This window comes from Lepidochelys olivacea, assembly GCF_965140295.1.
Source record: "Lepidochelys olivacea isolate rLepOli2 genome assembly, chromosome: 4".
Classification (NCBI taxonomy): Eukaryota; Metazoa; Chordata; order Testudines; family Cheloniidae; genus Lepidochelys; species Lepidochelys olivacea.
The window spans coordinates 68670950-68683338 of NC_140414.1; the positions used below are offsets into that span (position 1 = coordinate 68670950).

The 12389-nt window shown below is 41.6% G+C and overlaps 1 protein-coding gene and 1 long non-coding RNA gene across 7 annotated transcripts in view; one reads left to right on the forward strand and one right to left on the reverse strand.

Moving 5' to 3' along the window:
• Positions 1 to 1592: 1592 nt before the first annotated feature.
• LOC311519791 overlaps positions 1593 to 12389 on the reverse strand; it is a 52610-nt gene continuing 41813 nt past the window's right edge. Inside the window, exon 3 of the long non-coding RNA XR_014711371.1 lies at positions 1593 to 1936. This is a non-coding gene — a long non-coding RNA (uncharacterized lncRNA). The remainder of the gene's footprint in view (positions 1937 to 12389) is intronic.
• GLRB (glycine receptor beta) overlaps positions 8343 to 12389 on the forward strand; it is a 74697-nt gene continuing 70650 nt past the window's right edge. For 3 of the 6 annotated variants that reach the window (XR_014711370.1, XM_084626723.1, XM_084626724.1), the window contains exons 1-2: positions 8386 to 8509; positions 10574 to 10728. Coding sequence is in view for 5 of the 6 variants with exons in the window: in XM_084626723.1 (XP_084482849.1) it covers positions 10607 to 10728 (122 nt within the window). In the remaining variant the exon portion in view is untranslated. Of the gene's footprint in view, positions 8510 to 8624; positions 8837 to 8880; positions 8899 to 10573; positions 10729 to 12389 lie in introns of those variants that run through there. The other 3 variants (XM_084626720.1, XM_084626721.1, XM_084626722.1) reach the window with 3 other exon arrangements.

Sequence of the window (12389 nt, forward strand, 5' to 3'; positions counted from 1 at the left end):
GAATTTGAGCGTATACTTAAAATTAAACATGTGCTTGAGTGCTTTCTTGAATCCAGAAGGTAGTTTTTTAATTTAGCTTTCTTACTCCACATGCAGAATTCTTTAGATTTCTCACACACAGCGTAGTAACTGGTTGATAGATTCATTTCCAAACCAAGTTCACGGCCAAAATGATGACTGGCAATCAATCAAATGAAGCTGGTTCTGTTGCTATGCCTGTAGTCACCATAATAAAGTGAAGCAATGAACAGTTACTTCTGACGGTTTCTGATTTTTTGGTTCTTATTAGATTACATCTGAAGAAGAGGACATGTATAAATTGTCTAAGAGCCAAATTCTAAAGTCTTTACATAGATAAAGCTCCCAGAATTTGGTCCTAAATAAATGAGGCTCATATAGTAGCTGGCTCTATAGATCTATGGCAGCCAATACCATCACAAACGGGGACAAATAAAACAGCTATTTGTTGCTGTGAAATGGAAACAAGGACATTTTGCCTAGAAATTGAGTTTATGCTAGTGGTGATATCACTTTTTTGTGGAAGGGAATTGCTAGGGTTGGCTAAAGAAACATTTTCTAAAATTCGTTATAGCACAGTTGCCCAGAAGGACTGAAATCAGCTCATGCCTATTGTGCCAATGTTCTACCATAATAATGGTTGTCTTGGGAAAAAAAATTCCCTTGGTTAGGATTACTTAGCTGGCAGACATATGATAAACTATAGGGTTTCAGCATTATAGTGCTGGTTGGCATCACTCATTGGGTCTAGATAGGCTCTGTTCCTTCTACATACATTGACAATGCCCTCAGAGTGTTCCGGCAACTGAAAATGAGCATCTTGTGGATTTTAAGTTTCACCCTAAGGGCCTGTGGCATCATATGTCTAGCAGGTAGCTGACAGCTGTGCAGACTGTGTACAAATCAAGAAGCATTTCAGAAAAGAGCAGTTAAGGTAAGACACTTTGGTGTTGTAACTAGACAGAATGCATGCATTACAGCGAGCAAGGGGGAACCTTTTGAGCTTTGTTTTCCAATGGGCTCAATTCTGCACTCATATACGCCCTTATAACTCCCACTGATGTCAGTTAGAGTTATGTATTTATAATTTCTGAAAGCAAAAATTTATTTCCCATGGTTATTAATATTATATGTTCCTGGAAATGAAATGCTTTCTCCCAGGGTTTGGCTTCTGATGCAGAGCATGTCTCTTCTTTTCTATTTACACTTTAAGGAAAGAAAATGAGGACAGGTGTTTACTTATCTTGTGCAAGTGTGCATGTGAATGCATATATACACATTACATGCATTTATTTTGGTTATGCTTGTTTTTTTTGTGGGTTTTAGCCAAATAATGGCATGATGGATTTTGCTGAAACTTTTAAATTTTTTTTCCTTTAAGTGGAAAATGAGCATGAACAACTGAAAGGCAATATCCATAAAAAACATTTTTAATCTTAACTACATCAATGAATTCCATTATAATATGGTAGTGTACAATCTGTTTAATTTTTTAATTGTATCATATTGATCCTGGATGCTATGTTTATACACAGAGTTTAAAGCCAGTTCAGTGTCACTAGTAAAATGTTCCAACATAAAGACAAGAGTTGTGGGCAAGCAAATACATTTTTTGTCCTGGAATAAGCTTCTCATGCTGAATAAATCCTTTTAGGAATTTATAAAGCTGCACTTTGGCAACCTTCTTAAGAACACATTCAGTACTTATTCATATAGTGAAAGAAACAATTAACGTAAACATTTACGTAGACTGATTTGTAAGTCAGAACCTCTGTAAGGCGTTGCTCCTATTGAAGTCAGTAATAACATCAGCCACACTATCAGAGGCTCGTTCACCTGCACATCCACCAATGTGATATATGCCATCATGTGCCAGCAATGCCCCTCTGCCATGTACATTGGTCAAACTGGACAGTCTCTACGTAAAAGAATAAATGGACACAAATCAGATGTCAAGAATTATAACATTCATAAACCAGTCGGAGAACACTTCAATCTCTCTGGTCACGCAATCACAGACATGAAGGTCGCTATCTTAAAACAAAAAAACTTCAAATCCAGACTCCAGCGAGAAACTGCTGAATTGGAATTCATTTGCAAATTGGATACTATTAATTTAGGCTTAAATAGAGACTTGGAGTGGCTAAGTCATTATGCAAGGTAGCCTGTTTCCTCTTGTTTTTTCCTACCCCCCCCCCCCAGATGTTCTGGTTTAACTTGGATTTAAACTTGAAGAGTGGTCAGTTTGGATGAGCTACTACCAGCAGGAGAGTGAGTTTGTGTGTGTATGGGGGTGGGGGGGATGTGAGAAAACCTGGATTTGTGCAGGAAATAGCCCAACTTGATTGTCATGCACATTGTGTAAAGAGTTGTCACTTTGGATGGGCTATCACCAGCAGGAGAGTGAATTTGTGTGGGGGGGTGGAGGGTGAGAAAACCTGGATTTGTGCTGGAAATGGCCCACCTGATGATCACTTTAGATAAGCTATTACCAGCAGGACAGTGGGGTGGGAGTAGGTATTGTTTCATATTCTCTGTGTATATATAAAGCCTGCTGCAGTTTCCACGATATGCATCTGAGGAAGTGAGCTGTAGCTCACGAAAGCTTATGCTCTAATAAATTGGTTAGTCTCTAAGGTGCCACAAGTACTCCTTTTCTTTTAGTGATAACAGAGGTGCAGGTTTAGATTCTAAATTTCTTTGGGAATGACCTCACAGCACATTGGATACAAATGTTTACATGTACCTAATTATTTTGACATATGGATATTTAAGCCTAATTCATCTCTACTTCCCATACTAAATGATCCTTATAGGAAGATCTCGTACTGTACTCTGCTTTTCACAACTTTTAAATGGACATTGCTGCAGTGGATTTTTATCAGTACAAATCTGGGAGGGAAAATCTTCAAGGAAGAATTCTATCAATTTTCTTCAGCACAACAACAATCTGAATTTGGAGACAAGCAAAGACAACTCAACAGAAAGGGATAATATAAAACCACATATAAAAATATTTGAAGAGGTTTCCAGCTTGAAACCATAAAACCAATAAGGCTGGGAGGAACCCATGGTAGGCCATCTGTCTGATTACCTTAGAACATAAGAACAGCCATAGTGGGTCAGACTAATGATCCATCTAGCCCAGTATCCTGTCTTCTGACAGTGGTCAATGCCAGGTGCTTTGGAGGGAATGAGTGGAACAAGTAATCATCAAGTGATCCATTCCGTGTTGCCCATTCCCAGCTTCTGGCAAACAGAGGCTAGGGACCCTTCTTTTATATTGGAAAGCTAAACATCACTGAGGGGCCCTCAAGTACTCCAAGACACCTGAGAAGACACATGTCCTAGCTCCAGCAAATAAAAAGGGAAACTCTTAGTAATATGAATGTCTGTTATAACCAGAGCACACTCTATTAGTTTTGACAACCATGCAAGTTATTTAATTAATTAGCACCAAGAAGATGGAACTGTGGAGCATCAAACATGCATAGTCTACTGCAGACAGTTGCGCCAGCCACATTGACCATGGTTGATGGTTTTGCGGTAAGCATTGTTAGGGCACTTCCTACACTTGGCTCAATCCTGTAATCCCCAAATCTCCACAGGTAGGGTCATGGTATTCAGCCCTTCACATGTCAAGGGAGAGTGTGAGACCATGGTATGCTGGGGTGTTTTTGTTCATTTTGGCAACATGGCTAAAAAGCAGGCAACACTGCTTCTGAATATAATGAGTGATTGAAAGAAGGCCAGACCTGTGAGAGATTATGACCTTTCGCACAAAGTCAAACCCAGGGGTGAAAATGAGTCGGTATAGGCCAGTACTGCATACTAGTAAGAACCCGCACCGGCCCATACCCAGTTACTGCAGCAGCAGCGTCTGGAGCCCTGGCCCTTTAAATCAACACGGGAGCCCCGGACAGCATGGGCCATGCGGCATGGAAGGGCTGGCTGGGGGATGCTGACCCCCCCAGCCCCGCCCCTTCCGCCCGAGGCCCTGCCCCTTCTGGGGGCTGGAGTCCCCTCCCCCCCTCCCCCCACCCTGTACCGGTAAGTGTTCTCACCCCTGGTCAAACCATTTTATGTTCAGTATTTGGTGCTGACAGTGTACATGGAATGTCTCTAGCCACTCCAAGTCTGCAAGTAAGAGGGTCCAGGTTTCTGACTCAGAGAGCAATACAGGTAGTACACAGGTTTAATAGATCCTGAACTTTGTCTCAGCCAAACACATTTTTAAGTCCTTAAGCCACACCTGGATTTCATGCAGGATGTGAGATTTATTCATCGAAGAACATTGGGTTTGCGGTGAACATCTGAACACTGCTTACCACCTAGGTAGATAAACTCATCACAGCTCTTCCTGTTACTTGACCCTGTCTTCACTGGGGTTTACTGCTGGCCCAGCTCTGAGATTTTGGACTATGATTTTCAACTTCATATTGTGAGCAGCGCCTTGGAGGATGAGGCTGAAATTCTCTGACTTCTCTACAAGCAAGGCATCATTGGCATAGTCTTGGACGGTGAACACATCTTGACCAACCGTGATTCTGTGGTGTGGCACGCTAAGTACTAATATCCACTTGATAGCTTAACAGAATAGTGCTGGGGCAAGAATGCATGTCTGCCACACACCTGAGGTTGTGTAGAAATGCTATGAAAGCCATGAATCAATGCACACCCTTGCACCAGGACCAGTGTGAAGATCATGCATCAGGTTTAGCAGAACGTCTGGAACACCAATTCCTTTAAGTACTAGCCAAAGAGCTGACCTGCTGACTGAAAACAAAAAGCTGTTTCATGTTGATTATATGCCTTGTGAAGCAGGCGGTTAAATTCTCAGTGCAGCTCTGCTAGAAGCTGGAGGGTAAGGACAGCGTTCATTGTCAGCTGCCCAACAGTTAAATATAATTGCTGTGGAGGATGATGTCTGTTAACGAGGGACTGCATCCTACCAAGGAGAATGTGAATGAAAACTTTTCAAGGAACCAATATCAAGGAGATCGGCCTGTAGTTGCCACACTTTGTATGAGATCCCTTGTTCTTTTACAGAGATGCTGTCTTTCCATTCTTCTGCTATTTTGCCTGATGCCCACACTTTTAAGAACAGTTGATATAGGCTGATGCTCACTGGTTCAGAGGCACCTTTGAGTGGCTCAGGAGGAATGCCAGCATAGAATCATAGAATCATAGAATATCAGGGTTGGAAGGGACCCCAGAAGGTCATCTAGTCCAACCCCCTGCTCGAAGCAGGACCAATTCCCAGTTAAATCATCCCAGCCAGGGCTTTGTCAAGCCTGACCTTAAAAACCTCTAAGGAAGGAGATTCTACCACCTCCCTAGGTAAGCATTCCAGTGTTTCACCACCCTCTTAGTGAAAAAGTTTTTCCTAATATCCAATCTAAACCTCCCCCACTGCAACTTGAGACCATTACTCCTGTCTCCATGTCCAGTCTGTAAATTTTGGATGATCTTTTGTACTTCCTCAAGTGTCAGTGAACAGTGGAGCACAAATACCATAATACCATTCAGCAGCACTGTGTCTGGAGTTTTACAAATGTTTATACATTAATTACATTAATCACCCCTAATTTAATTTGCATACATGAGCAAATCTGCAGTTTGCATGTAGTTCCTCAAAACTCCATAAAATTTGGAGGGGACATGTTTTATAAAGAACAAACAAAATATTCAGCTGATATTTGCTACCTTTTTTGTCCGCTTTTTATCTAAAATGTTTTTTAATTAAAAAAAGTCTGACCAGCTGTATTATGTAACCATCTTATAGGGTTCAAGGCTGAAAGACCTATTAGGCATGTGTGACTAGTGGGGCTTGGTCGAATAGAGTTATGGTCATGGAAGAATGAGTCATGTACTTAGATCTATCAACATTTATTTTGGTACAGTAGTTTTAGATGAGAATGATCCTGCTAGGTGTCTAAGACAGATTCCATAATTTAAGCAAATAGAATTGTAGGTCTTATAAAAAGTCTGATCATTCACCATGTTAACAAAATATACTTCAGGTATGATAGTTTGTATTATTGTTTAGACAGGGAAGAAATCGTGCAGACTTACAGCACCTAAGTGAGAAGGAAAATAGATAACTTTTGTGCTAACCTTACCCTGAATTTAAAAATAAATCTATTGGATTTCCTTATGTACTATTTTAAAATTAAATTTATAATATTATATGTAGAACTGACTTGAGTCCTACAGATTGTTTTGAATTCTTGTACTCTCACTGAAACAAAAATTTCTTTGCCTACTCTGTAACATCTACAATCTTAAACAGCACATGGGTTCTGGTTGAATAGACTGACTTATCCAAGTTGTTTCTTTCCATTGTGAGAAGAATTTGTGGTGTTTTGAAGATAAAATTGATCTGATTTGAACCACTTTGTTGTGTTTTCTTTTCTTCCCTGTGCTGGCAGGGCTGCATGTCAAGGAGACACATGCAAAGACCAATTCATTTGAGTTTTGACATGTGTTGCTGAATGAGGTTGTGGAGATGTTGGTAAAATTCTGATGGGTACAGAGCAAATATTAGAAAGTACCGCAAGCATTTGATATATAGCAGCAAAGGAAAAATCACCAGAGCGTACCCACACTCACTTCCATTACCACAGGGCACATTCTGGTGTGTGTGGAATACCCTTTTGAATGTGCTCACCCTCCACTAGCACCCATGCCTCATAGCACAGCATGTCTGAGGGATATGACACCCCTCAGAATGTGCCCATCAATACATTCTCATCTCTTATAGCAAGACACATTCTAAAGCATATGCTCAGCAGAATGTGCTTGCCCTTCCACTAGCATCCATGGTCCCTTGCAAGGAACATTCTGAGTGGCATGAGGCAATCCTCAGAATATGTCATTCTGTAAACCATGGATGAAGAGTTGAGGATGGGCACACTTTGAGGAATATTACATAATATTGAGAATATGCCCTGCAACCAGGAATGGTAGTGGAAAGGTGCCCTGCTAAGGACCATGATGCTAATGGACGAGTGGACTTGTTCTATGCTGAGTCTACTTAGATGACTAAACTTACTCCTGTATGTGTTTCCATAATTTGGCCTTAATGCCCCAATTTTGCAAGTATTTATGCACTTCATTGGAACTACTTATATGGTTAAAGTGCTGTGTGTGTGTGTGTGTGTGTATGTTTCAGCAGGATTGGGGCCTTCCTTTTTTTTTTATAAATGATGTCCCTTTCTATTCACTCTTGATTTATAATACAACTAATTTATGTAATAATTAGAAAAGATTTTATAAAATAAAAGTTACAGTATCGGCGAGAGATGCAAAATTACAATGATCTTTGAAACAGAAATCCTTGCTTTTTTTCAGGGGAATTATACCGGTTTAAATGGTATGCTCTGTCATGCTGTCTAATGTCCAAAGCTCCTCCAACAAGAATTTATCATTATAATTTTTATCTGCATTATGGTAGTGTCCCAACTGGAACTGGAACCATCTGTGCTAGGCACTTTACAAACACATAGGAGGATATAGTCTCTGTGATTTGTTCACATAATCTAAAACAAAAAATGACAAAAAGAATGGGCAAACATGCCAGCAGAATGAGCAGGGTGGTGACATATATCTTGTAGTTCAAGATTATTTCTCCTTATTTATTTACTAAAATTGTACTATATTACTGCTCTTGCTTATTTTAATTTTTCTTTTTATCCCTCTCCATGTTTTTTTATTTTTAAACTATATCACTTCCCCCTTTCCCCCTATTTTTAAAATGGTATTTACTGTCCATTCCTATTCCATTTTCTCTACTTTTGTGTAGTTTCTATTTCCAGTGCCTGTTAATTGCCCTTTTCCGTTTACTTTGGAACCCCCTTGGATCCTTACTCCCAGCCCCATATCCCGAACCAGTGTTTCACCTCACTACCTGACTTCTGCTGGGAATTCTGCCCTCCTGTAGCCCTCATGTCTCACAGTGGGTGTCCACTCTCCTCTATATCTGAGCACTCAGGGATGCCCACAAGAGCAGGGGATCTGGTTGGGGCGGGGGGAAGAGCGAGCCTCGCGTTTTACCCCCTGATCCCCTGTTTTTTCCCCTGCCGGAATTCGAGCGGTGATGCTCACAGGAAAGAGCAAATATGCGTCCTTATCCCCTTCCCTCTCCGCTCCTAACTATACCGCTCCCGCCCCGCATTCCCTAGGGGAAACGAGCACTCGGGGAAACTGAGGGCAAAGGGCTCCACTTCTCCAGGGCGCACAGGCGCTGTGCACATGCTCACGGGGGTGAAGTGGGGAGGGGGGGGGGAGCATTTTGCACATGCTCAGTAGGGGACAGGGCGCATTTAGAGGCAGGGTTCATTTTGCCACGGCTGCTGGAGGAGGTGCTCGGTCCGTCGCGGCTCTGCCATGGCGCGCTGCTGGTTCCCGAGCCCCCTGCGGCTCTAGGAAAGGGGTGGGGGGAATCGGGGGCTGCGGCGTCCTGCGCTCCGGCGGTGGGGGGCGCCCTGTGGTATGTACCGGGTGTTGGCAGGGTGGGCCGTGGGGCTGCGTGCGTGCTACGTTGGCCCGGGCGCGGGGGGCGGTGGAGGAGATGCTCCATCATCCCCGTTGGCCCAGTGAGTCCCTGTCTCCGGGGCCCCTGGGCACTGGGCGCGCTTGTCTCCTCGCGAAGCGCCTTCAGTCCCTCGGCCGGCACTGGGCAGCTGGTGGAGACGCCGCTGCTCGCGGCCGTGGGGAGCAGGGAGACGGGGATGCTGCGCGCGGGAGGCGGAGGACGGGGAGCCCCAGGGCTGGGCTGGCAGAGGCCGGCGGGGCGTCGCTCGCGCTGCTGTTGCAGGTGGGGTGGCTGCTGCTGGAGAATGGAGGGCCCGGGGAGCCCCTGTTGTCGCTGGGTTGGTGGTGAGTTTAGTGCAAATAACCTGCCGCTAGCAGTGTACAAGACCAGGGGCGCTGGAACAATTTGTACAGTGAGGGTGCTGAGAGCCAATGAATCAAACTGGAAACCCTGGATATAATGGAAACCACTTCAAGCCAGGGGGTACTCCCCCCCCCCGCATCCCTAGTTCCAGCACCTATGTACAAGACCCACAGCTGAAGGGAGCCCCAGCCCCAGAGAGCTTCCTGTGGTTGGAGAAGGAGGCCATGGGGAACCCCCTGTTGCTCTGCTTGGCTGGGGGAGGAGTAGAGAGTCACTGTTGCTGTGATTGGAGAATGGTGTGGGGTGCGGGGGGAGGTAGTTTACTGGGACTCGATGCCATAGTTAGCATGTAAGGATCCTTTTATGTGCATTTTGTAAAGCTCTTCAGGAGCCTCCAATGAAAGATCCTATATAAATGATTATTATTTATTATTACTATCGTGTATTAATGCTGCTTTCTTTGAGGGGAGGACAGTTTTCTAACTGGGAGAGAGGACAGGAAGTCCCTGGATGCTGTGTATGAGTGATGGTAGTAAGCTATCCCTCATCCTCCTGCTGCTGCTGGGGCTGAGAGTCAAGAGACTGCTCCTGCAGCTGCAGAGGTATCAGAGCTCTGCAGCTGTTGCTTGGGAAGGAGATGGAGAGTCCCATATCTTGTAATTTGGCAAGGAGCCCCTGCTGCTGTTTGCTTAGGGCATAAGAAGCCCCTTCTGTTGTTGCTTTTGGAGGGTGGACAAGAAGCTCCTTCTGTTGCTGATGTTAAAAGGAATATAAATATCCTGCTGCTTCCAAGGGAGAGAGAGATGCAACTACTGTTTCTAAAAAAGAAAAAAAAATCTATAAAGTGCTTCTGTTGCTCTAGGGAGAAAAGGATGGAAAAGCTACTTGTGGTAGTTAGGACACAAAATGCAGAGGAAAGCATAGTATTCTGTAGGTTATTGGTCACCCTTGATAATTACCATGTTCATTATAATCTGTAATTTCTGTAATACGTGTGGTATATTCTTTGTTGTCTAATGTATTGTATTTGAAAGCTATTCAAATATACAATCCCATGTAAGAGCCTACACGTGCAATTTTTATTCACGCTTAAAATTTAGATTAATGGGACTACTTGGGTGCATTAAGGTTACAGTATGAGTCCCTAACTTTGTGTCTTGTCTATTAATGGTAAATTTGTTGAACACAGTGGTTTAAAATGAAATATGAAATTCTTATGATCTCAATACTTGGCATATTGTGGAGCATGCTCTGGCATATAAATATCTCTGGGTGAATATGGTGGGTTTTTAGAGGGGGAAGTCTACCCATGTCAGGTGAGAATTCACAGGCCTCTTGAGTTAGGGCTTCCTTTAGAGAGTTTAAATGTATTCCTCCAAAACACAGCAACAAAAATATGTTTATATCAATTTATTGTGTATCTCCTAACTATCATACAGTCTATCCATGTACGTAAATATTGGGAGGATACTTAAAACAAACACTATATCTCATTTGTAGCCTAGGAGCACCTCTCTCTCGAGATAATTTGTTGAGCTGAGTTTTCTGTGATCCTTGTGTGTGAATGAAATATATTTGTTTACTTCCTATATGTAGATAGTCCCATTTTCCATAATTAAGCCCACTAATATAGCCCTTTTTTCTTATCTACCATAGATCAGCTGTACTTCTGAGACTTATGCCCTCAAGATGAAGTTCTTACTGGAAATTCTCTTTTTTGTTTTGTTGTCTTTATGGGTTGAAGAAGCCTATTCCAAAGAGAAATCTTCAAAGAAAGGAAAGGGGAAAAAGAAGCAATATCTCTGCCCATCGTATGTTCCTTATCTCTTTTATACTTTTTGTGTGACAAGACTGATGGATATTATCTTCCTTTTATCTGAAGAGATTGCATACAATTATAAAGTGGAGCCTGATTTTTCCTGTTGAAAGAATATAGTTGTTTAATAATTTTTTTGTGGGTGGGAAGGAGAGCAAGGGCTTTTGGTCAGTATAATGTCTTAAGGCATTCGTTTTCTGCCGTAGACTCCTTTGGATTTCATTTCAAGTGTCATGAAAAAAATCTGATGGCAAAATGACTTTGTTTTTAATTGTGATTTAGAAAGTTGTGATTTCAGTCCAATACCCTCAGATTTTTGCAGAAATAATAGAACAGACTTATAACTGTGTGTTGTCTAGCATCAGATCAAAAATATACTATTAATAAAGAGGGTTTCAAATGTGGTATTAAAATCCATTTCCTGGATATGTAGGTTTTGTTCCAGCCAAAAAGTAATGCAGCTGTTCACGTTCGTAATGTATTGGTAATGCAACTAGTGTCTTTAACATCTCTCCATGGATAAGATGTAAATATTTATTTTATATTAAACTAAATACCATTGATGGTTGCTGTATTAGATGAACTGACACATGCCTTTTTCAAACAGTTCTACTGATGAAATATAGAACTTGAAAGTTATTAATTGCCCAATTGACTATAAAGAGATCAGTAGCAGAGAGCATATACAGTAAAACCCTTAGTGAAAACCTAAGATGATTTCATTGTGCAAAGACTCCCTATTTTTAATTTCAAAACACTTTAGTTGTATTTCAACCTCTAGAATGGCATAACAGTTTTCTCATGGACAAATTACCCTTTGTCATCTTTTGCATGATGTGATGTGAAGACTCCAGACAGGGACTGACAGGGTAGAATGGGTTACCACTAAATATAGAAAAAACATGCTGTAAATGCAGAGATTGCCAGAGTTAAATGGTGGGGCTAGAGGCCATGCATGAGCTACCAGAGTCACCAGTTTAAAAATCAGTATTTTACACAGTTACTACACAGGGATATCTGAGATATTGCTGTCACTTTGTGTTCTTCTGTGCTAAATGTAGACTTTTTAACCAGTGTCATTGCTTAATGCACTATAAGAAAGAGGCAGGAATTAGGGGACATATCTTCCTGGGGAAAGAGAAAGGAAATATTAACTGGAAAAGCCATTATTGTTTTTCTTTTAAATGCCAGACACAAACACTGGTTGTATATACCCTTTTTGAACTCTCATTTTGAACAATGGCTATAGTAATTGTTTGTTTATTTGGTATAGGATCAGAAACATCAATCTATGGAAGGATTTATTTATTTATTTTGTTATTTTGATTGGGTTCCAAAGAATTGGGTGCTGGTCAGTTGGATTTGGAACTCCTGAGTTGTTAGTGTCAAATATGACCAGGGATCTCCTGAAATGTTACAGGTAGATTTAACTTTTTGTTCGTCTGCCTTTTTCTTTGAACAATTGTCAGATGAACAGTATGCCTCATTGATTTGATTTAAGAATTTATTACAGTATTTAGAATCCTTTGATAAAATGTTTTTACGTCATTGTAGAGAGGTTGTTTAAGGAAAACCTGAGGCTGATAATAATACCTAACTTTTATATAACGTGTTTCATCAGTAGATCTCAACGAACATTAAAAAGGAAGTCAGTAT